At 46.8% G+C, this 27,830-nt stretch overlaps 1 protein-coding gene across 2 annotated transcripts in view; it reads right to left on the bottom strand.

Annotated features, from left to right (window-relative positions):
* ARID3B (AT-rich interaction domain 3B) overlaps positions 1-27,830 on the bottom strand; it is a 59,989-nt gene that overhangs the window by 8,742 nt on the left and 23,417 nt on the right. For both annotated transcript variants that reach the window (XM_012475922.3, XM_012475923.3), the window contains 2 exons: positions 18,923-18,994; positions 18,652-18,724 (listed from right to left, as the gene is read on the bottom strand). In XM_012475922.3, the coding sequence (XP_012331345.2) occupies positions 18,652-18,724; positions 18,923-18,994 (145 nt within the window). The remainder of the gene's footprint in view (positions 1-18,651; positions 18,725-18,922; positions 18,995-27,830) is intronic.

Raw genomic sequence — 27,830 nt, 5'->3', positions numbered from 1 at the left:
CTCATTGAGGTCTCACGGAGCTGCCTAGTGGAACTTAGGCCAGCTTGAGCAGAGAAGAGCTGTTTGTTTCTGCTCCATCCCCCTTCTTTCCCTAAAGGCACAGCAGTCTTCTCCACTCTGAATGGCAGCCTCGCCAACTCTTTTACAGGATGGTTCAAGCCAGAGGATGAAAAGGAAGCACTATGAGCACGGATATATGGCACTGCTATGGCACGACCAGGCCGCCTCCTCTTTTTTTTTTTTTTTTTAAAAGATAAGGTCTTGGGCTGGGCACAGTGGCTGACACCTGTAATCCCAGCACTTTGGGAGGCCAAGACAGGATCATGAGGTCAGAAGATTGAGACCATCCTGGCTAACACAGTGAAACTCCGTCTCTACTAAAACTATAAAAAATTAGCTGTGCGTGGTGGCATGTGCCTGAAGTCCTAGCTACTTGGGAGGCTGAGGCAGGAGAATTGGGTGGAGGTTGCAGTGAGCCGAGATCATGCCACTGCACTTCAGCCTGGGTGACAGAGCAAGACTCCATCTCAAAAAAAAAAAAAAAAAAAAAAATAGACTGGAGTGCAGTGGTATAATTATGGCTTATTGCAGTGTTAACCTTCCAGGCTCAAGCCGTCCTCCCATTCAGCCTCCTGAGTAGCTGGGAATACAGGTGCACACCACCACACTCATGGAATTTTACAACATTTTCTGTAGAGACAGGTTCTTCCTCTGTTGCCCAGGCTGGTCTCAAGCTCCTAAGCTCAAGCAATCCTCCTGCCTCAGCCTCTCGAAGCATGAAAATTAGTGTGAGCCACAGCACCCGGCCTAGGCCTCTTTCCTAAGTGTGGGGAGGGAGCTCGTGATCTTGAAGACTTTTGTCTCGACCTGCTGTCCTTGGAGGGTCAAGGACAAAGGGGTCATGGAATCAGATCCAAAAATTCATAGGTAAAAAACAGAGGATTACTGACATACTTCTAAGACACAGCTCATGTGCTGGCTGACTTCTCCCAGTGCTGTTCTGGATAGTAAACCTTCCTCCTACCAGAAAGACACTTTAAAGCCTCATGTGGGTGCCCAGCAGGACAGGGCTAACATCAACCTCCTTTTGGAGGCCTGTCTGCCCAAACACACCCATGGCCTTGGGTCCACACCTTCCAAGGCATTACCGGGAGTGTCTGAGAGGACCACTCCAAGGTCCCCTCACATAGGCCTCCTAAGCTCACATTTCCAGAAGCTCCTAGAGCGTCTTCACATATGTGGTCCGTTTACTTCCAGGTCAGAATGTTTGTGCTGGGCTCATCTTCATTCCCCTAAACTAGCTCCCTTTCCCCACACCTCATTTTTCCCAGCAACACTACCACCCTTGGAGGTGAGGCAGGAACCTCGTCGTTAGCACTGGCTCCCCTCCTCTCCCTATCACCCACCTTCAGGGTGTTAGAGGGCTTCATGATTCGTCCTTTGAGGTACTTCTCAAAAGCATCTTCCTTTTTTGGCCCTCAGTCACCATTCTGGTTCAGGCCCTCTCTGGCCCACAATTAGATGACTACAGTAGCCTCTTATCCATACATTCAACTTGCAGACTGCAGCCAATCTTAATTAAAATACTACTTTTACCATATTACCCACTTCCTTGTTTAAAAACCTACAAAAACTCTTATTGCTTACCTAGCCCATCTCAATGTCCAATCGCACAGCCTAAGTTCCTCAACACTCCCTTAAAAGATCACATATGAAGCATTCCTGGCATATCCCAATGACTCACTTGCACTCCAACTTGCTGGGCCTTCTCCCTATCACCTCCAAACCATGCAAATCCTCCAGTGTCCTTCCACGTCCACTCCTTCCAGGAAGCACGTTCTAACTAGCCCAGTTCAGGTGGATTTCTTCCCTCAGAATTTCTATTGTACCCTACAAGCTTAGCAAATCTCCATTCTCTAATTGCTTCACATCTGTTCATCCAGTATCCCAGGAGAACTGTCGGCTCTATGAAGGTAGGGGTTGTCTTTCCTTTGCCATGCCTACCATGCCTTATAGCATTTAATAACCTACCAGAAATGTTTCTCAGAGTTGAAGCAACCAACTCCATGGTAATTCAACTGAGAATCTTTCTTTTTCTAAACTTTCTTTTTAGAGACAGGGTCTCACTGTGTCATCTAGCCTACGGTGCAGTGGTGTGATCATAACTCACTGTAGCCTTGAACTCCTAGGCTCAAGTGATCCTCCCACCTCAATCTCCTGAGAAATTGGGACTACAGGGGCACACCACCATGCATGGCTAATTTTTAAAGTTTTTTGTAGAGACAGGGGTCTCACTATGTTACCCAGGCTAGTCTCAAACTTCTGGTCTCAAGGAATCCTCCCACCACAGCCTCCTGAGTAGCTGGAGTCATAAACTCCAGTCACTGCACCCAGCTCTCAACTGGGAATCTTTTTTTTTTCTTTTTTGAGACGAAGTCTCGCTGTGTTGCCCAGGCTGGAGTGCAGTGGCACGATCTCAGCTCACGGCAACCTCCACCTCCCATGTTGAAGCAATTCTCCCGCCTCAGCCTCCCGAGTAGCTGGGACTACAGGCATGTGCCACCACACCTGGCTAATTTTTGTATTTCTAGTAAAGACAGGGTTTCCCCATATTGCCCAGGCTGGTCTCAAACTCCTGACGTCAGGTGATTCACCTGCCTCAGCCTCCCAAAGTGATGGGATTACAGGTGTGAGCCACCATGCCTGGTCTCAACTGGGAATCTTAAACACACTTCCTACATGCCTGTGATGTGCCTGCTGGGACCCTCACTGTTGATGCCAAAGGGGAAAACAGGTGTCAAAGAGCAGGCAGTGGCCAGGTGTGTGACATGCATAGGACAGAGGTGGCGAGTGCTGCACCAGCACAGCAAGGCTTGCGCAGCTGAGGAAGTGCCGTCCTACAGGTCACCTTGGACAGCTAGCTACCACATGGCTTTGAAACTCCATCTGCAAACAGCTTTCAGAGTTTGCACTGTTTTCTTTTGAATCTCTTTAATGATGGCAAATCTTCACCACTGGAGAATGCATTTTACTTTTAGAAATGGTCATCATTCATTTGGAGGCATGCCAGGTGAGTAGGACAAAGACTGGGCTGTTTATACAGTTCTTAATTAAAGATGAGGTATGAGTATAAATTGTGACAGATTTTTTTCTTTCTTTATCAAGAGAGTCTCACTCTGTTGCCCAGGCTTGAGTGCAATGGTGTGATCATAGTTCAGTGTAGCCTCAAAATCCAGGGCTCAGGTGATCCTCCCACGTCAGCCTCCCAAGTAGCTAAGACCACAGGTGCACACCACCTAGCCCATCCCAGCTAATTTATCTTATTTTGTTTATTTTGTTTTTCATTTGTTTTTATTTGTTGAGACTGAGTCTTGCTCTTTTCCCCAGGCTGGAGTGCAGTGGCGTGATCTCGGCTCAATGCAACCTCCACCTCCTGAGTTCAAGTGAGTCTCTGGTCTTGGCCTCCTGAGTAGCTGGGACTACAGGTAGGTGCCACCACATCCGGCTAATTTTTTGTTTTTTGTTTTGGTAGAGACGTAGACATGTTAGAAAGGCTGGTCTCCAACTCCTGACCTTGTGATCCGCTGCCCGCCTCAGCCTCCCAAAGTGCTGGGATTTCAGGTGTATTTTTATTTTTTGTAGAGATGCAGTCTCACTATGTTGCCCAGGCTGGTCTCAAACTCCTGGATTCAAGCAATCCTCCCACTTCAGCCTCCCAAAGCGTTGGAATGACAGGCGTGAGGCACTGCGCCTGGCTGAGATTTCCTAGTGTGGTTCAAACTGCCTCTGAAAGCAACTCCCCAGAGAGGAATTACAAATTCATTTTGAGTAGTCATTGGATTAACTGCCTGGCTATTTGAGATGGCATCTTTGAAAGACAACATTGTTACAGATGTAGAAATTTCATTAAAAATTAGCCTCTTTCTAGTCACGTACAACGTGACTGTATTAGAATGAGAACTGCTTGGGGCAAAGGGAACAATGGTAGATACAGAACCTGAGGGGACAAGGAAGGGTCACACGGTGTTCCAAGTCAAGGCTGTAGCCTCACCAGTAAGTGACCTCTTCCCAGAGGGGAAAATGCACTCTTCTGGGAACTGTCATCACACTACGGAGAAACTGCAGGTAAGAGGTGCCCCGGAAACCACGGTGGTGGCCCTGCGCCCTGCTGTGTGGCCCAGCCCCACCCAGGGCATACTTGGGAAGCTGCTGTTTTCTTCACTCCAGAGTGGACTCTCCTCACGTGAGCCCCCATGCCCTGATCAGGCACCCTGGTTCTGGAGATCAAGCTGATAAGATTGGGCACTTTCTTCCCTGCGGATGGCCCTCTATTAAAGTAGTTCCCAGTGCAGGCTGACCCCTTGGTGCCATAAGAAGCAGAGCAGAGGCTATGCTGAGGACTCTCTCTAGATGACGGTGGGGCTTTCTCCCATCAGATAATCCAGACACAAAAGCTGCCATGGCTTTGATTCTTCTAACAACAGAGAGGCAGATGCTGCAGGTTGGTCTATCTCAGCAGTTTGCTTTGTGCTTAATGGACCTGGGAGCCATTTCTCTTGTCCAAAGTAGATTCTACTATGAAGAAGGCCTTTAAGGTAAGTTTACCTGCCTGAACAAGAACCAACAGGTGATCAACAGACTCAGGCCTCAGTTTCCCCAAATGTGAAGTGAGGAATTTAGATTAGATGCATTTTCAGTTCTAAAGCCTATGAAGAAAAATTAAAACAAAAATTCTGGGCCAGGTGCTGTGGCTCACACCTGTAATCCCAGCATTTTAGGAGGCCAAGGTGAGCAGATCACAAGGTCAGGAGATCGAGATAATCCTGGCCAATATGGTGAAAGCCCATCTCTACTAAAAATACAAAAAAAAAAATAGCTGGTCATGGTGGTGCATCCCTGTAATCCCAGCTACTCAGGAGGCTGAGGCAGGAGAACTGCTTGAACCAGGGAGTCGGAGGTTGCAGTGAGCCAAGATCGTGCCATTGCACTCTAGCTTGGTGACAGAGCAAGACTCCATCTCAAAAAAAAAAAAAAAAAAATCTGCTGATGTACCTTCAAAATAGCAATATATAAACAGATAAACAAACAAAAATTGGTAGTTGTGATTATTACCAAAGGAAGAATGACTTGGTTTTAGGAACTTGCCTCAATTACAGAACAATGTTGTCAGGTGGCCTTGATACAGATGGTTTGAGCTCTTCTCTGTGAGGGCCCCTGGCTTCAGACCAGATTTGTGAAGTTCATGTCTACAAGCAATAGCTCCTTTCCCAGCCTTTGTGGGAGGGAGCAAGGGATCTCTGGCCTGCTCTCTGCGCTGTTTTCTATCTTCCTCTAAGGAAGCTCTTCACCTAAGAGAGACAGGCCTCTGTCCACAATAAATGCAAAAGCAACCCGCACAGCACCAGGAAGGAGGCAAACACCCACTGAAGAGAGTTCTTTGTGGGTCACTGGTGTTGGCCCTACAGGAGACCAAATCTCCACCACCATCATGCCTCCCAGAAGGGGGTGAGCACCTGATGGGGAAGCCTGTGGACTGTCAGTCACTGCTATCAAAGCAGGAACTGGGATTGAGGGTAATTAATCATGCTCTCTCTGACAGGAATCCAGGGCCTTATCTGCACCCCAAGAAGTGCCACTGGTCTCCAGTTCCCTCCTCAATAAAGGAGACTGACAGTTGCAACAAAGAGGTCCCTTATCAGATTTCAGCCAGGGAGCCTGCAGCCCGAGGGATGGATTTAAATGGCTTTTATGAGGACCACGGACCCAGTGAAGCTGGCGGGACTCCTGGGGTTTTAACCCTTGTTGTTGGGAATGCCGCTGGGCGCTGGCACTAGCAGGCCACAGCTGTGATCAGGAGCTTCCAGTGCAGATGTGGCCAAACAAAAGCTACTCTCTGGTACTTTGTTTTCCTTCCTGCCACTCAGACAACCAAGATGTAACTGGGGGAAGGGGTGGGGGCAGAAGAAGACATGGCCTCTTCTGGCTTTGGAGACAAAGATGAGAGACGGTAAGAGTGTTGGAGGGAAAGCCGCTTCCTCCTCACTGCAGAGAGTGGGCGGGTTCCAGGGAAGTCCAGAAGCAAACAGGGGCAGGGACCCTAGACATACTCACATGGCTGCCTTCCTGCCCACTGGGCAGGGGTGAGGGCCCAGGACCCAGGGTGTGGCCCTGCTAGGGACCCTCACTGCTTTTTCCTGGCTTTGAAAAAGATCATTAATCATTTCCATACACTGACTGTCCAGAGCGCTGAGCACAGAGCCTAGAGGAGTTCAGGCTTGTGTTAAGCAGGGAATGTGCACAGGCAGCCAGGCTTCCTGATCATTCCTCTGCATCTTCATTCTTGCCCCACTCTAGGCTTGCTCTCCAGAAACCAGCAGAGAAATGACTGCTGATCTACCCCCATGACCTGTTCATATAGAACTATCACAACAGATACTGGTGACTACTAGAGGGTGCAAGGGCTGAAAAACTACCGATTGGGTACTACGCATACTACCTGGGCGACGAGATCAGTGGGTACTGTGCACACTACCTGGGCGATGAGATCAGTGGGTACTGTGCACACTACCTGGGCGACGAGATCAATGGGTACTGTGCACACTACCTGGGCGATGAGATCAGTGGGTACTGTGCACACTACCTGGGCGACGAGATCAATGGGTACTGTGCACACTACCTGAGCAACAAGATCAATCATACCCCACACCTCAGTGCCATGCAATACAACCATGTAACAAACCTGCCCGTGTACTCCCTAAACCTCCAACAAAAGTTGTAATCTAAAAAAGACAAGATCTCCTGCTGGGAAAGCAGGGAGCACTGTCTGGCACTCTGCCGTGCAGTTTGTAGTTGGACTGTTCCACAAGACAGGGCAGAGGCAAGGATGTGCCAATATGCTATATGCATTGACAGGGATCGTTAAGCCTTCCACCTCCAACTGCCCACGGACTGGGTCTAACTTATATACAGTATGGTGCATTAACCTTAACTATACAGCTCGCTAGATTTGTACTTCCACATACACCTCCGTAACTATCCCTCAGATCAAAATACAAAACTTTTTTTTTTTTTGAGATAGAGCCTCACTCTGTTGCCCAGGCTGGAGTGCAGTGGTGCGATCTCAGCTCACCACAAACTCCACCTCCCGGGTTCAAGTGCTTCTCCCACCTCAGCCTCCCAAGTAGCTGGGATTACAAGCTCCTGCCACCATGTCTGGCTAATTTTTGTATTTTTGGTGGAGACAGGGTTCACCATATTGGCCAGACTGGTCTCGAACTCCTCACCTCAGGTGATCTGCTCGCCTCGGCCTCCCAAAGTGCTGGGATTACAGGCGTGAGCCACCGCACCTGGCCAAAATACAGAACATTTCCAGCACCCCTAGAAAACTTCCTCATGCCTCCTTCCAATCAATATCCATCCCTCCACCCTACCCACTCTGGAGATAAAATGTTATTCTGACATACATTGTTTTGAACTTATATAAATAGAATCATATAGTACATATTCTGTGTCTGGCTTCTTTTGCTCAATATTAGGTCTGAGAGTCATCCCAGCTGTGTATAGCAGTAGCTCATAACTTCGTTGTTTTTTTTTTTAAAGACGGGGTTTCACCATGTTGGCCAGGCTGGTCTTGAACTCCTGACCTCAGGTGATCCGCCCGCCTTGGCCTCCAAAGTGCTTGGATTACAGGCGTGAGCCACTGCGCCCGGCCCTTGCTTTTCTTTTTTTGAGATGGAGTCTTACTCTGTTGCCCAGGCTGGAGTGCACTGGCATGATCTTGCCTCGCTGCAGCCTCCCGAGTAGCTGGGACTACAGGCAGGTGCCACCACATCAGGCTAAGTTTCTGAGTTTTTTTTGGTAGAGATGGGGTTTCACCATGTTGCCCAGGCTGCTCTTGAACTTCTGAGCTCAAGCAATCCACCCACCTCACCCTCTCAAAATGCTGGGATTAAAGGCATGACCCACTGCATCCGGATAGTTCATAACTTTCTACTGCTGTGTAGTATTCTAGTATGTGACTATGCTACATTTATTTATCCATTCTACTACTGATGGACATTGGAATTCTGTCCATTTTTGGCTATAATGAATGGAGCTGCTATGAATATGCTTGCCTGTATCTTTCAGTGAACACAAGCACTCATTTCTGTTGGGAATATACCCAGGAGCGGAACTGCTGGCTAACAAGGTCCAGGTATGCTTAGCTTTAGTGAATATTGCCAAACAGACTTCCAAAGTAGCTATAGCCCTTTACACTCCCAACTGCAATGCATGGGAGAGCTGGTTGTTCTACAACCTTGGAGGCTAATTTTAAACTCATTATCTTTTTTGATACTCCAGCTTGGACTAATCTCCTTAGGTGAAGTTCAACAGTAAATGTAATATTGTATTCTGCTATACCTAATAATAAGATTATGGCAGCCGGGCGCAGTGGCTCATGCCTGTAATCCCACACTCTAGGAGGCTGAGGCGGGCGGATCACCTGAGGTCAGGAGTTTGAGACCAGCCTAGCCAACATGGTGAAACCCCGTTTCTACTGAAAAATTAGCCAGGTATGGTGGCAGGTGCCTGTAATCCCAGCTACTTGGGAAGCTGAGGCAGGAGAATTGCTTGAACCTGGGAGGTGGAGGTTGCCGTGAGCCAAGATTGTGCCCCTGTACTCCAATCTGGGCAACAGAGCGAGATTCCATCTCAAAAAAGAAAAAAAGGTCAGGCATGGCAGCTCATGCCTGTAATCTCAGCACTTTGGGAGGTCAAGGCGGGTGGATTACCTGAGGTTGGGGGTTCAAGATCAGCCTGACCAACATGGAGAAATCCCATCTCTACTAAAAATACAAAATTAGCTGGGCGTGGTGGCACATGCCTGTAATCCCAGCTACTTGGGAAGCTGAGGCAGGAGAATCACTTGAAACCCAGGAGGCGGAGGTTGCAGTGAGCCGAGATCGTGCCACTGCACTCCAGCCTGGGCAACAGAGCAATATTCGTCTTAAAGAAAAAAAAAAAGATTACAGCTATGACAATTGCATTCAGAGAAACTGGTCAATGAGTCAGAAGGAAGTGGACTGCGGGGTCTTCCCTGCTTTGCCTGCCGCTGGGCAGAACTGGCTGGCATCTCCAGGAGGAGTGGAAGGCTGGCTGGGTTGGAGCACACCTCATGGGTCTTCTGGCCTGAGCAGGGCATGGCTGTCTGAGCTTCCAGGGCTGTCTGAGCTTCCAGTGCTGTCTGTACTAATAGGCCCTCAAAACCCAGCGGAACTTCCCCATGGTGTAAGTAGGCCGAACACTCACTGCAACCTTTCCCTAAAGCAACTCTTACATGATTTACTGAATACTGGCTCACTTTGGGACAGAAGGCACAAAACTATCAAATAACTCAATTTTCCCATGTGTTATAAATACCAATTAAAGATTTTGAAGAGGGTGAATTTAATGACAAAAGCAGGCTATTCAAATTAATTGTGACTTTCAAAAACCAGACTTCCTTCCTATGATCGTGGATAACGGCATTTATAGAGTATTATAATGACTATTAAAAATTGGGGAAAAAACAGCTTTTTTTTGAGACAGCATCTCACTCTGTCACCCAGGCTGGAATGCAGTGGTGCAATCTTGGCTCACTGCAACCTCGGCTCACTGCAACCTCTGTCTCCCAGTTTCAAGTGATTCTCCTGCCTCAGCCTCCTAAGTAGCTGGGATTACAGGTACCTGTCACCATGCCCGGCTAATTTTTAGTGGAGATGGGGTTTCACCATGTTAGCCAGGCTGGTCTCGAATTCCTGAGCTCAGGCAATCTGCCTGCCTTGTCCTCCCAAAGTGCTGGAATTACAGGCATGAGTCACTGCACCCAGCCAAAACAGTATATATATTTTTAACAGCAGCTGGGTGACCTAGAGAGGGAAAAAGATCTAGCCTCGGACAAAGGGCTGATCCAGACACCTAAAGCTTTGCATTTTAGACTTTCATTTGGAGATAAAGTTAGAAAATGGAGCCCCAAAGCCTATTTCATCTGAAAAAGACAACATATTTTCGTCTACCAGGAAGGGTGTCTAGGGCACAGACCATTTACGGCAAGATACAAAGAATATACAAGAAACTGCCTCCACCAAAAGGCAAAGCAATATATGTCATGAACATTTCCTTGCCTGAGATGGATAGATAAGCACACAACAGAAGGAAAAACACTCAAATTGCACTTTGAAGCAGACTAAGCCCTTTTCCCACAGTAAATTCTTTGTATATACACATCAAAAACAGATCCAACAATCCATTTGGGAAAACCAAGGTCAGTTTGCAGCCTCGAACAGAACTGATGGGGGCGGGAGGGCAGCTCTACAAGTGAGGTCTTGACAAAACTTGTCTTCCATGTGACCAAGCAGTTCCTTAGCCTGGTGTGCCCAGATGGGGCTGGGGGCAGGAAAATAGAGCCTTGCTTGTGGGCATTCTGGGTGCCTCCTGTGTCCCCCACCCCCTACCCCATCCTGCCTTGACAGATGGCAGCCTCTGTGCCACTGAGTTGTCACATCTACCCTTCCCTGTTTCTCTCAGAAACAGGCCTAACCCTGAGATGAAGGCCCTAACTGCCCGTCAGGTTCCACCCTGTGTTCATCAGCTAGATTCTCAGAAGTGCTACTGGATGGTGCCCTGTGGAGGCAGGCCAGCGCTCTCTTCCGGGGTGGTGAATGCTGCGGGAGACACAAGGCTTCCTGCTGCCCCAAAGGGGAGTGATGGGGTTGCTGGTGCTAAAAACAAGTTTCTCAAAGATAAGGCAGGAGAAGCAAAGCACACAGGCCTGGGAGTTAGGAGACTGCATGCTAAATCTGCTCTGTGGCCTTAGGTGAGTCACTGAACCTGGGGGCTGCTTCTTCAGGGTTACAGGTGATAACCTTTGCTCTCTCTACCCCACAGTGCTGGAGCTGAGGGGAGCAGCAGAACAGATCATGGGTTGAGGGTTCTGTAACGTGCACGGCATAGTAAGAATACGAATAATAGTAAAATTGCCATCATCATCACCATCATCACCATCATCATCATCCTGACTCTTTGATGAGACCACACTTCTGTTTCACCTCCTAGGGAACAAGAGAACAAGCTTTTCTTCCTCACTGATGAAGGAAGAATGAAATTGTTTACAATATAGCCTTTGCTTATTAGACTTAGAAATTAGTCCCTCTCCTTGGGCACTGAAAGACTAAATGGAAAATCTATGAGGGAATAGTATTTCAGAAACTACCCACAGGGAGCTAAATTAGCCAATTTTATTTAGAACTGTTTGGCTTTATTTTTGCCAAAGAAATGTGTGTATTGTTTTTTTTTCTGACAGTCTCACTTTGTTGCCCAGGCTGTGGTGTGATCTCAGCTCACTGCAACCTCTGCCTCCCAGATTCAAGCGATTCTCCTGCCTCAGCCTCCCGAGTAGCTGGAATTACAGGCATGTGTCGCCATTCCTGGCTAATTTTTATATTTTTAGTAGAGACGGGGATTTCGCCATGGTGGCCAGGCTGGTCTCAAACCCCTGGCCTTAAGTGATCCACCTGCCTTGGCCTCCCAAAGTGCCGGGATTACAGGCATGAGCCACTTCGTCCGGCCGAAACGTGTATATTTTTTGCACATGGCAAAAGGTGAGCCAAAAGGGGCATCCAAGTTCTAAAACCTAACCAATCTTTTCTAGAGAAATATTCTGCTGGGGAGGGGGGCGGGGGGCACAGCAGCAATCAAGGGCAACTTATTTAATTGAATTTGGCTTCAGTCAGCAAAACAGGAAATACATTACACAGCAAGGACAGGAGAGAAGCATTTGGTCTTGGAGATTCTTGGTGTCGTTTCACACAATTAATTTGACAGAAAACTGCTAAAGGGGCTTTTCTTCTGTTGTTTTTTGTTCAAGGGTAGCTCGATAGACACAATCATGGACACACAATATAGACAATAGAAACTTCCTAGAACCCAATCTTCAGGCAAAAGAAAAAAAAAGAAACTTCCAAGATGAGTCTAATTGAATCCTCTCATTCTATCGATAAGGAAACTGGCCGCCAGAGTGGGGAGGATGTGCTTAAGATCAGGAGAATGAAGAATGTTAGCCCTGCCTTTGCACTGTCAGTCCAGAGCTCTTTCTACCTCCCCAGGGCATTGCCTCCTCCCACTCCACTCATCTCAGGCTCCTTTATGGGCAGATTGCTCTGCTGCTCAGGGAGCGGGTCGCCAGGGTGCAAGTCACCCCGGTCTCGTCTAGAAACCAAGGTGCTGAGGGCTGAAAAGCCCATCTGTTACAGTCAATTCACCCAAACACGTTAACAAGTGAGACACACAGCACAAAGCAGCAGTTACGGCCTGTCCCTGTCTCCCACTGGACAGCCGTTTTATCACCTGCAGCTGTGGTCATTCGGGGCGGCCTGCTGTGTGCTGCCTCCTCCAGAGCCGTCTGCTTCCTCTGCGGGCAGAGCCTGCTGTGTCAAAGCTGCAGGCCCCACTCACAGCCCAGTTGGGTGTCTCCAGGCCTTTCAAACTCAGGCTATTTTCTTTCTTTCTCTTTCTTTCTCTCTTTTTGAAACAGGTTCTCACTCTGTTGCCGAGGCTGGAGTGCGGTGGCACAAGCTCAGCTCACTGCCACCTTGACCTTCCAAGCTCAAGTGATCCTCCCACCTCAGCCTCCAAAGCAGCTGAGACTACAGGGGCATGCCACCACACCCAGCTGATTAAAAACAATATTTTTTTTTAGAGACAGGGTCTTACTATGTTGCCCAGACTAACTCAGGCTATTTTCAGTGACTCCTATGAAATCTACCACTTATCCTTCATATTAGCTATGGAGGCCAAGTCCCTGACCTGCTGCCAAGGTCTATGAGACTTCTCCTTGGTCCCAGCTAACAAGATCTGCCTCCTGTGTGCCCAGACACTCCATGAGTGATAAATAAGTCACAAATGTCTAGGGGCCTTTGGTCTCACCATTCTGTTAAGAACAAAGACAGCCGGGCGCAGTGGCTCACACATGTAATCCTAGCACTTTGGGAGGCCAAGGTGGGCTGAATACCTGAGGTCAGAAGTTCAAGATCAGTCTGGCCAACAGGGTGAAACCCTGTCTCTACTAAAAATAAAAAAAATTAGCCGGGTGCAGTGGCATGCGCCTGTAATCCCAGCTACTCAGGAGGCTGAGGCAGGACAATTGCTTGAACCCGGGAGGCAGAGGTTGTGGTGAGCCAAGATCGTGCTACTGCACTCCAGCCTGGGCTATGGAGTGAGACTTCATCTCAAAAAAAAAAAAAAAAAAAAAAAGAGCAGAGACCAGGTGCGGTAGCTTATTCCTAGAACTCCAGCACTTTGGGAGTCTGAGGCAGGTGGGTCACTAGAGGCCAGGAGTTTGAGACCAGCCTGGCCAACACGGTGTAACTGTTGTCTTTACTAAAAAACAAAAATTAGCTGGCGTGGTGGCACACGCCTGTAATCGCAGGTACTGGGGAGGCTGAGGCACTGAACTTCAGCCTGGGCCTGTCACAAAAAAGGGAACAAAGACAGCAAGCTGCACATGATTAAAAGTGTAATCTGAGGCCAGGTGTGGTGTGGTGGCTCGTACCTGTAATCCCAACACTTTGGGAGGCCAAGGCAGTTGGATTATTTGAGCCCAGGAGTTCGATACCAGCCTGGGCAACATAAGGGCCTTGTTGCCACAAAATTTATAAAATAAATTATTTTATTTTTAAATAAAATAAAATAATTAAAATTAAAGTGCAATCTACTCCCACCTCTCTTTTAAAATTTTCTTTTTTTTTTTTTTTTGAGATGGCGTTTCGCTCTTGTCGCCCAGGCTGTAGTGCAATGATGCAATCTCAGCTCACTGCAACCTCCACCTCCTGGGTTCAAGCAATTCTCCTGCCTCAGCCTCCCGAGTAGCTGGGATTACATCTTCTTCTTCTTTTTTTATAATACAGACAGGGTCTTGCTATGCTGCCCAGGCTGATCTCAAACTCCTGGCCTCAAGTGAGCCTCCCACCTTGGCCCCTCAAAGTGCTGGGATTATAGGCATGAGCCACCATGTCCCACCCTCACAAACCCTCCTGAACCACCCACTCTAGTTCAGACTACCAGACAAGAGAGTTTTCCAGGAAGGAGATCACTGGGAAATTAGATAACAGCCTCTACATTATCTTCCTGTCTCAGTCTCTCCTCTCTAGCCCAATGACACATTGCCACAGCAAGTTTCCTGAAAGCCAATGTTCTGCCTTCAATAACTTAGCTATAGCTATAGACTGAAGTGCTAACTTTTTGGACAAACACGGCCCTTCAGAGTCTGGTGCCCGCTGACCCATCCAGATGGCCCCTGGCTCCAGGCTACAACAAGGGTTCTTCCAGCTATGGCAGGGCCACAGATCACAGCATTTTTTCCTCCACCTACGTGGTTGGGTCTGATGTACTAGAGCCATAGCTCCTCTCAGAGGCTTTCTCTGCACTCCAGCCTAGGGTGAGGTCCCAGCACCCACTCCCTGGGCATTCAGTCACAGGAAACAATGCCATCTGACATGGCTTGCTCTCATGTACCTGACTGGAGGTAAGATGATTTCCATAAAAAGTTTTTTTTTTCCTTTTTTCTTTTCGAGACATGGTTTCACTTTGTCCCCCAGGCTGGAGGGCAGTGGTGCAATTTTGGCTCATCGCAGCCTCCAACTCCCTGGCTCAAGCAATTCGCCCACCTCAGCCTCCCAAGTACCTGGGACTACAGGCATGCATCACTACGCCTGGCTAATTTTGCTTTTATTTTTTGTAGAGACAAGGTCTCACCATGTTGCCCAGGCTGATCTTGAACTCCTGGACTCAACTGATCCTCCCGCCTCAGCCTCCCACAATGGTGGGATTATAGGAGTGAGCCACCGCACTCAGCTAAGTTTTTCTTGCAGAGGAAAGTTTACATCTTTATAATCTTTCCCATCTTTCCATGCCAGAGGATCTCAACAGGGGACAATTTTGGCCTCCAAGGGACATTTATGACATCTAGAGACATTTTGGGTTGTTATGACTGGGGGGCTGCTATTGGTATCCAGGGGACAGAGGCCATGGATACTGCTAAACATCCTACAGTGACCAGGTACGGTAGCTTACACCTGTAATCCCAGCACTTTGGGAAGCTAAGGTGGAAGGTCAGGAGTTGAGGTCGGGGTTGAATACCAGCCTGGGCAATATAGTGAGATCCCATTTCTACAAAACAAAAAAGTTAGCCAGGCATGGTGGCTAACTTTACTCAGGAGGCTGAAGCAGGAACATGGCTTCAGCTCAGCACTTCGAGGCTGCAGTGAGCTATGATCATACCATTGCACTCCAACTGAGACAACAGAGTGAGACCTTGTCTCAAAAATAAAAACAAAATCCTACAGTGCACAGGACAGTCTCCACAACAAAGGACTATCCATCCCAAAAGTCAACAGTGCTGAGGCTTGGAAACCTTTTATTAAAGTAACAAGTAGCAGATAGAACAGAACAGTTTCCCTTCTCTTGGTAATGCCAGCAAACAGTGAAATACCTGACATAAGTGCTGAAGACAGGACAAAGATTTACTCAGGACCTGAAGAACCGTCAAGTGACATTATCAAAGGGAGTCACTTACTCCTGCTTTGGGTTCACCCAGTAATATACTAGATGGCAATCTGGCAGTCTCAGTTGCTGCAGAACGGCAGGATATGCAGCAAAGACTGTTCTCTGCTGCTGACTCTCAATTACGGGGCAGCTGGCTGAAGGACACAGATGCACCCAAACCTCAAGGCAGCTTGACTACCCTGCATGTGGCAAGCTGAGCCAGGAAAACCAGTAAGACTGCTCACACAGCAAACACGTCTTGAGCACCTTCCTGCCTGGACCTGTGTTAGCACTGGGGACATGAAAGAATGACAACGTGGCCCTCCTTGAGATGCTCCCAGTCTAGTGGGGACATAAGAGTAGTAAATAGTCATGGATCTTCACAATTGGCTTGGCTGATCTAACTTCCATTTTCCTTTAAAAATCCTTCAGGGAAGGGAGAAAAACAATAAAGTAGAAAATAAAGCGGTGGAGCTCCACTGCTGATTAAAATCTATATTGCTATGGCAGCCCCTCTGAGACAGGATCAGCTCCTGGGTTTGCACCAGCTGGGCTTGTGGAGCTTGTAAATAATTAAAAGGTAATTGGAAGGGGAGACCAAAGTATTAAGTGGATTTCTCTCTCTCAGGGCAAACAGGGAGGTTCATTGCAGCAAGTTACATTATCTTTCAGGATTATATATATTTACATATATATTTTTGAGATGAGGTCTCACTCTGTTGCTAGGCTGGAGTGCAGTGGCGCAATCACTGCAACATCCGCCTCCCAGGTTCAAGCGATTCTCCTGTCTCAGCCTCTCGAGTAGCTGGGACTATAGGCACAGGGCACCACACCCAGCTAATTTTCATATTTTTAGTAAAGACAGGGTTTCACCACATTGGCCAGGATGGTCTCGATCTCTTGACCTTGTGATCCACTCGCCTCAGCCTCCCAAAGTGCTGGGATTACAGACGTGAGCCACTGCACCTGGCCTCAAGAATATATTCTTGTTTTTTTTACTGACACATGCAGTTCCAGGTAACAGTTGGAGGAGTTAAACTAATTAGGGCTGCTCAGACTGCTTTGATGGGCTTAGAGACTGGGAAAAATCAAGATTCAAAACTTTCAATTGCCTTTTTTTTTTTTTTTTTTGAGACGGAGTTTCGCTCTTGTTACCCAGGCTGGAGTGCAATGGCGCGATCTCGGCTCACCGCAACCTCCGCCTCCTGGGTTCAGGCAATTCTCCTGCCTCAGCCTCCTGAGTAGCTGGGATTACAGGCACGCGCCACCGTGCCCAGCTAATTTTTTGTATTTTAGTAGAGACGGGGTTTCACCATGTTGACCAGGATGGTCTTGATCTCTCGACCTCGTGATCCACCCGCCTCGGCCTCCCAAAGTGCTGGGATTACAGGCTTGAGCCACCGCGCCCGGCCTCAATTGCCTTTTTAAGCAAAGCAGCAGTAACAGGCATGCTACCAAGAAGGCAATAAAGCTTCCAAACGTAAAGGAGTGGGAGGGAGGAGGGAAATAGAGAGAGAGAGACAGACAGACAGACAGGAGTTAATTTAGGATATTTAGCTGCTGGGGGCTGCCACTGCAGCTTGGCCCAGGATAAAGAGGAAGATTCTCATTCTTAGGTCTCAATAAAGTTGTTGACATGGGCACCAAGGGATGCATGATAAGATAAAACAGGATCCTAGGAAGAGGCTCCTGGGAGTAGCTCTCTCCTATGGTTTTGTCCTGAGGGTGATGAAGGTGGAGCCACACAGGTTGCTGAAGACCTTCTACTAGAGAGGCTGGGGTGCTGGCCATGTGTTCTGAGGGCTGACCTGGCTGGTGAATCCATTGCTATGACTGAGTACAAAGCCAGAAGTTGAGTCACTCAGCTCAAAACTCAGTCATGCCATAGTCTACAGTGGAGATGGCTCTTGGGGATGTGCAGGGAGTGAGGAGAGAATAAAAGAGAACTGAGAGGGTGCATTATAAGGGTGCATTATAAAGCAGATGCCAGCTGGGCACAGTGGCTCATGCCTGTAATCCCAGCACTTTGGGAGGCCAAGGCAGGTGGATCACTTGAGGTCAAGAGTTTGAGACCAGATTGGCCAACATGGTGAAACCCCGTCTCTATGGGGGGAAAAAAAAAAAAAATCAGCCAATGTGGTGGTGTGTGCCTGTAGTCCCAGCTACTCGGGAGGCTGAGGCACGAGAATTGTTTGAACCTGGAAGGTGGAGCCTGCTTAAATCACACCATGGCACTCCAGCCTGGACAACAAAGTGAGACTCCATCTCAAAAAAAAAAAAGGCTAGGTGCGGTGGCTCACGCCCACAATCCCAGCACTTTGGGAGGCCGAGGTGGGCAGGAGTTCGAGACAAGCCTGACCAATATGATGAAACCCTATCTCTACTAAAAATACAAAAATTAGCCGGGTGTACTGGCATGCACCTGTAGTCTCAGCTACTCAGGAGGCTGAGACAGGAGAATTGCTTGAACCCAGGAGGTGGAGGTTGCAGTGAGCTGAGATTGCACCATTGTACTCCAGCCTGGGCAACAAGAGTGAAGCTCTATCCCTCTACTCTCCCTCCAAAAAAAGCAGATGCCTATGTACCTTACTGTTCAACTGCAGGAATGTTCTAACCAAGCCAGCAGATGCAAACATCGAAAACCAATGGGTAAGAAGAAAGAGTTGGCCTTTCCTTTCCAAAATATCCGGAGGGGCGTCTATTCTTTCACTTACCTTTCTCAGTCACTATGAGACTAGATATGCCAATAAGAAGCCCCACATGATAGATTAAGTGAAGTACAGGGTAGCTATAAGGCTTAAAAAAGACATATTTGAATCTGAAGTGACTCCAGAGACCAGTTAATTGGAAGAAGAGACACAAAATGAGGCAGGGCCAAATGTGGAAGATCATTCCATCTACTTTGTGCCAAGGCCTCCTCTGTCCTTCAATCTGGCTATCAGTTATTTGGCTAAATGCAGAACCTACTGGCAGAAATGCCACTTGTCCTCCTGGATATGGATGACTGGGCCAGGATGTCTAACAGTGACTAGCACACAGTAGGCACTCAATCAGTATTCCCTGAATTGGAATGATGAATAGATGCACACTCACCCCTCTTCTGCATAAAGACGAAGAGGTCATCCAGGAACTCTTTCCTTTCAGGATCACCGTCCAGTTCATACAGCTGCAATCCCAATCCCCCAAGAAAAACACACAATGAAAAATTCCATCTTGCTGAAGTCTTATACCAGATACACTATGACCATCTGAATCACTACAAATGCAACTCACTGGCTATTTCTGTCCTTATTTCTTGGGGATCAGCTATAATAAGCCACTGCAGAACTGCCCCTATCTATATCACAAAGAAAATATTACAGACCTTGGCAAAATCTCGAGAGATCTCTCTTCCCCGGCCTCCATCTGCATCATCACTCCAGGCCAAACCACCATTCTAAAAGAGAACAAAACAAAGTTGAGAGGGGCAAAGGAAGAGAAAGAGTTAGGATAGAGGGCAAGGTAATTATTTAGGGCAAAGATGCTTAGCAATTGTGCTATCCTCACTCACATTTAAAAGACAACTCAGAAGACTAATTCTACCACCCTTACAGGGGTGACATCTTTTTTTTTTTTTTTTTTTTTGCTTTCGATTTGGTTCCAAAATAAGAGGGCATTGGGTGGAAGAATCATCTTCATTTGTTGGATAACGGTGGGTGTCATTTATACTTGACAATGCTGGAAGAGGAAGACACAAAGGCCCATGTTGCTTCGAATGGGCTCATTCCCAGCTGATCCCCAGAAGCCATCACTCTGAGATGCGCCACTTTCCTGCAGACTAAGACACCTAGCCTGGTTTCCTACACAATACTCTAAGTGATAAGGGTCAAAGTGAGCAGGACACATACATTCTGAAGTCCTGGTCTCTCAGCCAAGCCTCACCATTCAAAACCCTAAGCCATATGGCAAGAACTCATGGTGATACAAGGGCCACCACGGCTTGAGATTGTTCCCAAGGTATAGACTCTGTCCACTAGGGCGAGAGTTCATTTTTATTAGAGAAATAATGAAAACCTAAGCCTAATCTAATTGACTGGGTTGAAGCAACAGCATTCAACTAGGTAGGAAGGGATAGGAAATATTCTTTCAACTTGCTTCCTACCTTTATTCAGTCCAATAACTCTTATGCCTCAAAGCAGGGATCCCTTCTGTGGGAAGCCTTCCCTTCAACCATGGCTACACTAAGTACTCTAGAAGCAATCTCTGTTCATTTCTAGCTTAGACTTTAACATATTACTTGGGAAGTGTCTGTCATTCCCACCATATGATAAGCTCCTTGAGAGCAAAGGTATCTTATTTTTCTTTGTCCTTGGGCACATGACACATTGCCTGGCACACCAACTAAGCACCTCTTCAAAAAATATACCTTATGGGGGGTCAAAACGTCTTTGTGCTAGTGAGGGTATGAACTCTCATAGTATAACTCTGCTGTTCACTTCGGACCCGCTGGTCAGTGGAGGTCCCAGTGGCCTGTGCGCACTGAACCTGTCATATTCATTTCTCCCCCAGGACCACAGGCACATGTGCACCACGCCACCCAGCTGGCTGAGGTATGTATGTGGTAAGAAAAGGATGTGTGGGGCTGGGGAGCAGTGGTTTCTTGGGAGATCATTCTTTGGAATCTTCTTCTAAAACCATGTCAATGAAGTAAAAGCCTGGTTGAATTCCGTTCTCTCCCATCTCTCCCCTGTAATAAAGCCGGTCTGAAAGCAGGAGGCACCATGCAGTTATATTTTGGGATCATACTTTGTTTACCCTATTCAAAGTGGGCTCTGAGATGCAAACCCACTTTCTGATAGCAGCAATGTGGCAAACAGCGACATAAGTATAACCAAGAAGTGACACTCTGTCAGTTGAAACGAAACAGGCTACACCAAACTGTTCCCTGCTTATCTAGTAAAAGCCGTGTGTACGGAAGTGCTCGGTAACTGCTATCTGACTCTGCACTCATCATCTCTCAAGGCAGACATTGTTGGATCCCTTCCTACGGCACCTTCAACTCAGGGGAGCCAATAACCAAGCGAGAGGAACATTGTTTAAAAAGGAAAAAAAAAGCTAAAGCTCATCCCACATTGTAATTATAGTCACCAGAAATCTGGTGTCATCTGGTGGCAACTAGCACAATGAATAATCAAGATGAATTATCCCTGTCAGGTCAGCAAAACCAGACAGAGTTACATTCCCCCTTTCAAAGGATGCAGTAGGTTGCCCTAATGCCCAGTGATTTTGTTTGAGCCAGTAATTCCTGCTGGAAAGTCAATTATCCCGGGAGCCTCTATCGGCTAAAAGACATTTAATGGGGGATCATTGCCGCTTCTGTTATGTCAGCTGTTTACTACGGCAGCTCAATTCCCAACTCTCTGGCCAGAGCCCTGAAGCTGATCTTGTTCACAGAAGGATTCTTTCTCTATCAGTCATCAAGAGAGATGAAAACACCATTTTCTTTTTTTGCTAATTATAGTAACTTCCAAGCACTGTGAATGCTCACTCAAAAACTATTTAACACTCGGTTAGGTGGAAAGCATGGAATCCACAACCTAAAAAGTCAGATGGGGCTTTCCACAGCAGGACAGCAGTGTGAAAACAAGCACGCTAGTGTGACCACTATGTGACTATGTGTGAAAATAAACACCCAAGTGCGAGCACTCAGCTCCAGGCATGGAGAATGCCTTGGCAGGATGGGGGCTGGGGCCCGTAGGGTCCTCTTGGCTTCTCCAGCTTTGTCCAACCTGTAAGAGAATCCAGGCAGTGGGATGCTGAGGCCTCGCACAGAGCCCACTAAGTGTGACCCACTTAGCTTGAAATGCCTCCAGCTTGGTGACCACAGAGGTCAGGAAGACTTGCCAGAGCAGGAAAGCAATGAGACCTAACTCTCTGAGTAATCCCACTGTTGGACCCATTCCACAGATAGGAAATGTCAGTTACTCCATTTAAAGAAAATGTGGGGAAAATAGTTGCCCAAAGAGGATGTATTTTCTTTTGTCCAGCTCCAAGGCAAGGATGGTCCATTCAGCTGGGCTGATGGAGAAATGCTTATTACATTCTTTGTCTTAAGGCAGTTAAACTTTGATCCCGCTTCACAGGATTTTCTGGCTGAGGTAAGAGTAATTCCTAAGCCGTGCCTGCCTTTCGCAATCTACCAGAGCCTCCTGCCTTTGCCCACCAGGCAGATTCAATGCCTTTCTCCTCTGGGCTCTATCACCTGGGTTCAGTTAGTTACTTGTCTGGGTATCTCCAGCCCTGATCACATGGAAAGCACTGACTGGCTGGGCATGGTGGCTCTTGCCTGTAATTCCGGCACTTTAAGACCAACCTGGGCAACATAGGGAGACCTTCTCTCTTTTTTTTTTTTTTTTTTGAGACAGAGTCTTGCTCTATTGCCTAGGCTGGAGTGCAGTGGCATGATCTTGGCTCACTGCAACCTCTGCCTCCTGGATTCAGGCGATTCTCCTGCCTCCGCCTCCCAAGTAGCTGGGACTACAGGTGCATGCCACTACACCCGACTAATTTTTGTATTTTTGGTAGAGACAGGGTTTCGCCATGTTGGCCAGGCTGATCAGGGGGACTCCATCTCTACCAAAAAAAAGAGGAAGCACCAACACATCTGCTAAAAGACAGAGACGGGCTCCCCTGTAGGACCTCCAACCCCACAGCGCCTCTGTCTTCCCTTTCCCCTTTCACGGGGTGGGTTACAGGCTTAACCTGTGCTTTTCTTGGTTCTTAACTCTGATCAACTGCTGTAAAACATGGTTCACTTACGCAATTCAAGTTTGTGTGCTGGAGGTTTCTTGACCTATCAATAGGGTATGGGTGTGACTATTAGAAAATTATCAGCCCAGAAATAATTTTTTATTGGATGCTGACTGTGGCTGAGATTGTAATGGTGGAAGAAAGCAGGGAACAGCAGAGGCAGATGGAGTGTGAGGAAAACACACCCAAAAAGAAACCCCTCAACATTTTAGGGATCAAGAGAGGCCGATCAAGAAAGCATTTCAGTTGAAGGTTTGCTGCATGCAAATTTAACCTGCCCAGGGAACAGGCTTTGTTACTCCATTGGCAGCAGGCAGCAGTATTAAGTAGCCCAGAAACGTGTGTGGGAAGTCAACAGTAGCCAGAGTGGCCACTTACTGCCATTTATAGCCTTCTCAGCCTCTCCTACTTGAGAACTGTCTTTTAACATCTTTGATCTCACCAGGAGCTCACAGGAAACTGATAGTTTGCTCCCAAATACACACTCAAGACTAGCTTTGACTACTATACCCACATTTAGCTAATTTTCCCCAGGAAAAGAAGGTTAGGGGAAAGAGAAAAGATAGCAGGAAGCTAGTGTTTGTGTGCTTTCTGCATACCAAGGATTGGACCAGGAGCCTTATAAGCATTTCCTCATTTAATTCTAAAATGTAGAGGTGGTTATTTTAGAATTGGGAAAACAATGGCTCAAAGAGCTCAAACAACCTGCTCAGGGTCTCAGAGCTTCTTAGTGACAGTGCCAGGATGTAAACCCAGGTCTGTCTGGCTCTCTCTGTTACACTATGCTGATGTGTGGTTGCAAAGAATAACACTAAGTGTTCTGGGTGGGGAAATCAGGAAGGGAGGAAGGAAGAAAAAGAAGTGAGAATAAAATCCTCTGTCCATAGAAGCCTGAAATGCTCAAGTCATGGCGCTGGGCAGCTCCTATTAACGGGAGATTCTTTTCATCCTTGCTTTATCTCATGGCTGTATCTGGGCACTTTGGCCAAATGAAAACCAGCCCTCACATAATCCTTGCCCAGGAGAGTTATCTGGGGGTACTGAAATAAGAATTGATAACTTTTTACCCCTGCCTCCAAAATAGACCATTCCAATAGAATGAGCCCCATCTTCCCCCAGAAGACAGAGGTCAGGGGGGAGAGAGAGAGAGAGAAAGAGAGAGGAGGGTTACACCTCTGAATGCACCAGAGGAAGATGGCAGCTTACACTGTGACGTGTACAACAGGCCTTCGAAAATAATGAATAAAGGTCTAACCTGACTGCTACTCAAAATCAGAACAGTGCTTCCCCAGCATCTCAACCCTGGAACCCATTTCAACAGCACACAGGGGAAATGAACAGACTCACTGTCTTTGAAAATCTAAAGGTAGTGAGTGAAGAGAAACTAGACTTTTTCCTCCTTTCTCTCTAAAGCCCCAGAGGGCACAACTAGGGTGATAGGCAAAAGTTACCGGGAGGAAGATTTCAGGTCTACAGAGAGACTTTTAAAAACAATTAGAACTGCCCAGTAATGGAGTGAGCTTCTCAGAAGCTGGGAAGCTTCCTATCTCTGGATGACCGTCTGTATGGGATGTCATGGCATGGAATCCAACATGAGACAGGGTTGGATGAGATGGTCTCTAGGGGCCCTTCTGTCCTGAGAAGCAAAGATCTGATGACAAGTTTATTCAACACAGATTTCCTGAGAACCTACCCCAGGTAGGGCATTGTGCAAGCTGCTGAGAATACCATTAAAAAAAAAAAAAAGTTCCCACCATGGAGTCTTACCATGGAGTTGGAAAAACAAACTGAACACATGTATAGCATATAATAGTGAGTCAAGTAGGAAAACCCAAGGTGCTCAGGAGATGGAAGAAAAGGATGGGTGGCTTAGAGGTGGAGGTTAAGCTGGCCCTGAAGAATGGGTTGAAGAGAGATTTACAGTTTAAATGAGCATGGAGTGGGGGATAAACAAGGCATGTTTTGACAGGGAGGATATAAGGACAGCAAGTCTGAATGGTTAAGGTTGAAAGAGGCTGTGAGATGCCTTGAATACCAGGAGAGAATTTAAACTCTGAACTGTGAACAGTGGGGAGGCAGTGGATGTTTTCTGGACAGAAAAGCACATGATTAAATCAATGTTTTAGACTGCTTTAGTGACTTATTTTTGTTGAAAAAAACAAAAATAACAGAAACATACAAACATACATAGACACTTAATCCGATCTATGTACATTTGAGATCATGGGAAATTTTCACTTTTTCTTTTTTTTCATTATATTCATTCATGTACGAACATTTGATCACCTAGAATTTACCATTTACTGTACAAGTGTCTAAAGAAAAAAAAAGCAAGACATGATCGTCTCATAGAGCTTACTGTTTAGTGGAGAGAGAGACAATTACAAAACCCAATTATGCTCTTTTTTTAATTAAAAAAAATTATTTTCTAGATTAATCTGAACCATTTATCACGACTTGTCATTTGCTTTCTACCCTACAATGAAGATTTGGAATCGGGTTGCACTGAAATCAGAGAGAATTTCTCATAGAACTGAAACCTTCACAAAATTTATTTAGTCTTTCTTTTTTCCTTTGAGACGAAGTCTTGCTCTGTCGCCCAGGCTGGAAGGCGGTGGCATGATGAGGGCTCACTGCAACCTCCGCCTCCCAGGTTGAGTCGATTCTGGTGCCTCAGCCTTCGGAGTAGCTAGGATTACAGGCACTCGGCACCATGCCCAGATAATTTTTGTATTTTTTTTTTTTTTAGTAGAGATGGGGTTTCACCATGTTGGCAAGGCTGGTCTCAAACTCCCGACCTCAGGTGATCCACCCACCTCAGCCTCCCAAAGTGCTGGGATTACAGGTGTGAGCCACTGCACCCAGCCTATTTAGTCTTTCAATTACAAGTAAGATTTTTCAGTTACAAGTATGATTTTTCATCTCATCAAAAACGTTTTTAATGCCCCTCAGCAATGATTTGTAATGCCGACAGATTTTGTAAACAGTACTGAAAATTTGAGAGGGAAAACCTGCACTGGGGCTAAGTGGCTGCGCAGTAGCCTGAGCTGAGAATGTGGGACCGGGGGAGACGGAGAGAAGCAGAACCAGGGAGAAATGAGTGCCATAAATGGCAGCCAATTCAGAGAATCAGCTGGAGCTGGATTGAGAGGATGAAAGAGAAAGAGAAGGATTCATCTGAATTCTTTTTTTTTTTGGTAAGCGGCACTGGGCAAAGGGCCCACGGGCCCGAGCCCAGGCTCCTTGGCCTCATCTGAGTTCTTATAGAGATAAAGGTTATGTTCTGATGCAAATAGAGGCAGGACAGTGGATCAAGCAGGAAGCCTTTAAGCACTAATGAAAACAGACCACTGTCTAGGGGGGTGGGGTGACAAACCCAATCTCACAGCCCTGGAAGAAGCCAGGTTATGGAACCTGGCAGCAGAAGAAGCCAAAGGCTTACTGCTAACCTTCCAGTGAGAAGAAAGGGGTAGATTTAACAAAGGTCTCCCAATCCAAGGCGGCTACCTTGGGCCTTTCTTTTCACTAGGATTAAAAACAACAACAACCCCCCAAAAAACAACCAACCAGACCACGCCTCTAAGATCTTCGGAGTCAGCCCTGCATTCCTTAGAGCTCTACTCCCCAGAGACAGAAGCGCCTGACTTTAAAAGCAATTAAGTATCTAGGCTATTTTAGGATTACTCCTTGACCACCTGGAATATCTTATTAAAGCACAGCTCAGATGTCCAAAGCAATTTTAGTTCCCATTCCTCATTCCTCCCCAAGGCAAGGGTTAACCCCTTCCTTGGGGTTTAAAGCCCAGGGACCAAGTCTTCACTTGGGTTTCCCGTATTTTGGAACCTCTCAGAAACTGCCCTGTCCTTATATCACCGTTGTGCATACAGACAACTTTTATAGAGATTCTTGAGAATTCTTTGACGATACAGAACAGGGTGCAGTGGCTCATACCTGTAATCCCAGCACTTTGGGAGGCCGAGGTGGAAGGATTGTTTAAACCCAGGAGTTTGAGACCAGCCTAGGAAATATATGGAGATCCCATTTCTATAAAATTTTAAAAACAAAAAAATTAGCTGGGCATGGCTATAGTTCCAGCTAATTGGAATGATGAGGTGGGAGGATCACTTGAGCCTGGGAAGTTGGGGTTTCAGTGAGGTATGACTGTGCCACTACACTCCAGCCTGGGCAACAGGGCAAGACCCTATGTCAAAAAAAAAGATGTAGAACAGTAATGTGTCTATTCTCTATAAATCAAACAGATTATGCACCCCAAGGTCAAGGATCTACGCAAATTCCTAGGACCTCAACCTCCAAGTAATCATTAAAAATCACTAGACTTCAGGCCGGGTGTGATGGCCATTGCCTGTAACCCCAGAGCTTTGGGAGGCTGAAGCAGGCGGATCACTTGATCCCAGGAGTTTGAGACCAGCCTGGCAACCTGGTGAGACCCCATCTCTACAAAAAATTCAAAAATTAGGCTGGGCGTGGTGGCTCACGCCTGTAATCCAAGCACTTTGGAGGCCAAGGTGGGCGGATCACCTGAGGTCGGGAGTTCAAAACCAGCCTGACCAACATGGTGAAACCCCGTCTTTAAAATAAATAAATAATAAAAAAACAAAAATTCAAAAATTAGCCAGGTGTGGTGGTGTCTGTCTGTAGTCCAAGCTACTTGGGTGGCAGAGATAGGAGGATTGCTTGAGACTGAAAGAAGGAGGCAGTGAGCCATGATTGAACCACTGCACTCCAGCCTAGGTGACAGAGTGAGACCCTGCCTCAAAAAAAAAAAAAAAAAAAGATAGAAAAAGAAAATCATTAGACTTCAAAGGAGCTGATCCGAAGCTCATGGATACCAACTAACTGCTCCAAAATACAAAATGAGACCAAAGTATTTGGGCTAACTGTGGCTGTTGATGTCTTTCTTTTCTTTTCTTTCTTTCTTTTTCTTCTTTCTCTCTTTCTTCTTTTCCTTCCTTCTTTCTTCCTTCCCTCCCTCCCTTCCTTCTCTCTCTCTCTCTCTTTCTTTGCTTTCCTTCCTTCTCTCCTTCCTTCCCTCCCTCCCTTCTTTCTTTCCTTCTCTCTCTATTTCTTTCTTTCTGCAACAAAAAAACTACCTTATCATTGGCCAGGTCCATGGCTCTGCAAGCATTACGTGTACCACATTTCTAACTACCCTACAGCTGGCCTGATTAATGACATTGTAATGTTAAAAATCCAATTCTCAAATCTTGTTATGAAGACAGGAAAAACACTCTTTGCCCCATACAAGTTTTAACTGATTCCAGGAGGCAATGAGACATGCACAAGGTGTAATGGGCAAGATTACAGGAGAATCCTAAGAGGGGAGGGGAGCCCCAGGAAGCAAAACAGATACTGTTATAAGCAACACTGCTGGACTACAAAACCCTCTTGATAAGATCAGGATTACTGCTCTTAACTAAATTGCTCAGGCCTTGGAAGCACTAGTTATAATTATCAGATGCACA

Source organism: Aotus nancymaae, unplaced genomic scaffold (assembly GCF_030222135.1).
Source record: "Aotus nancymaae isolate 86718 unplaced genomic scaffold, 86718_ANA_hifiasm-v0.15.2.pri h1tg000003l, whole genome shotgun sequence".
Taxonomy (NCBI): domain Eukaryota; kingdom Metazoa; phylum Chordata; class Mammalia; order Primates; family Aotidae; genus Aotus; species Aotus nancymaae.
The sequence above is the reverse complement of the archived record's forward strand: the minus strand, read 5'-3'. Positions and strand labels throughout refer to the sequence as shown.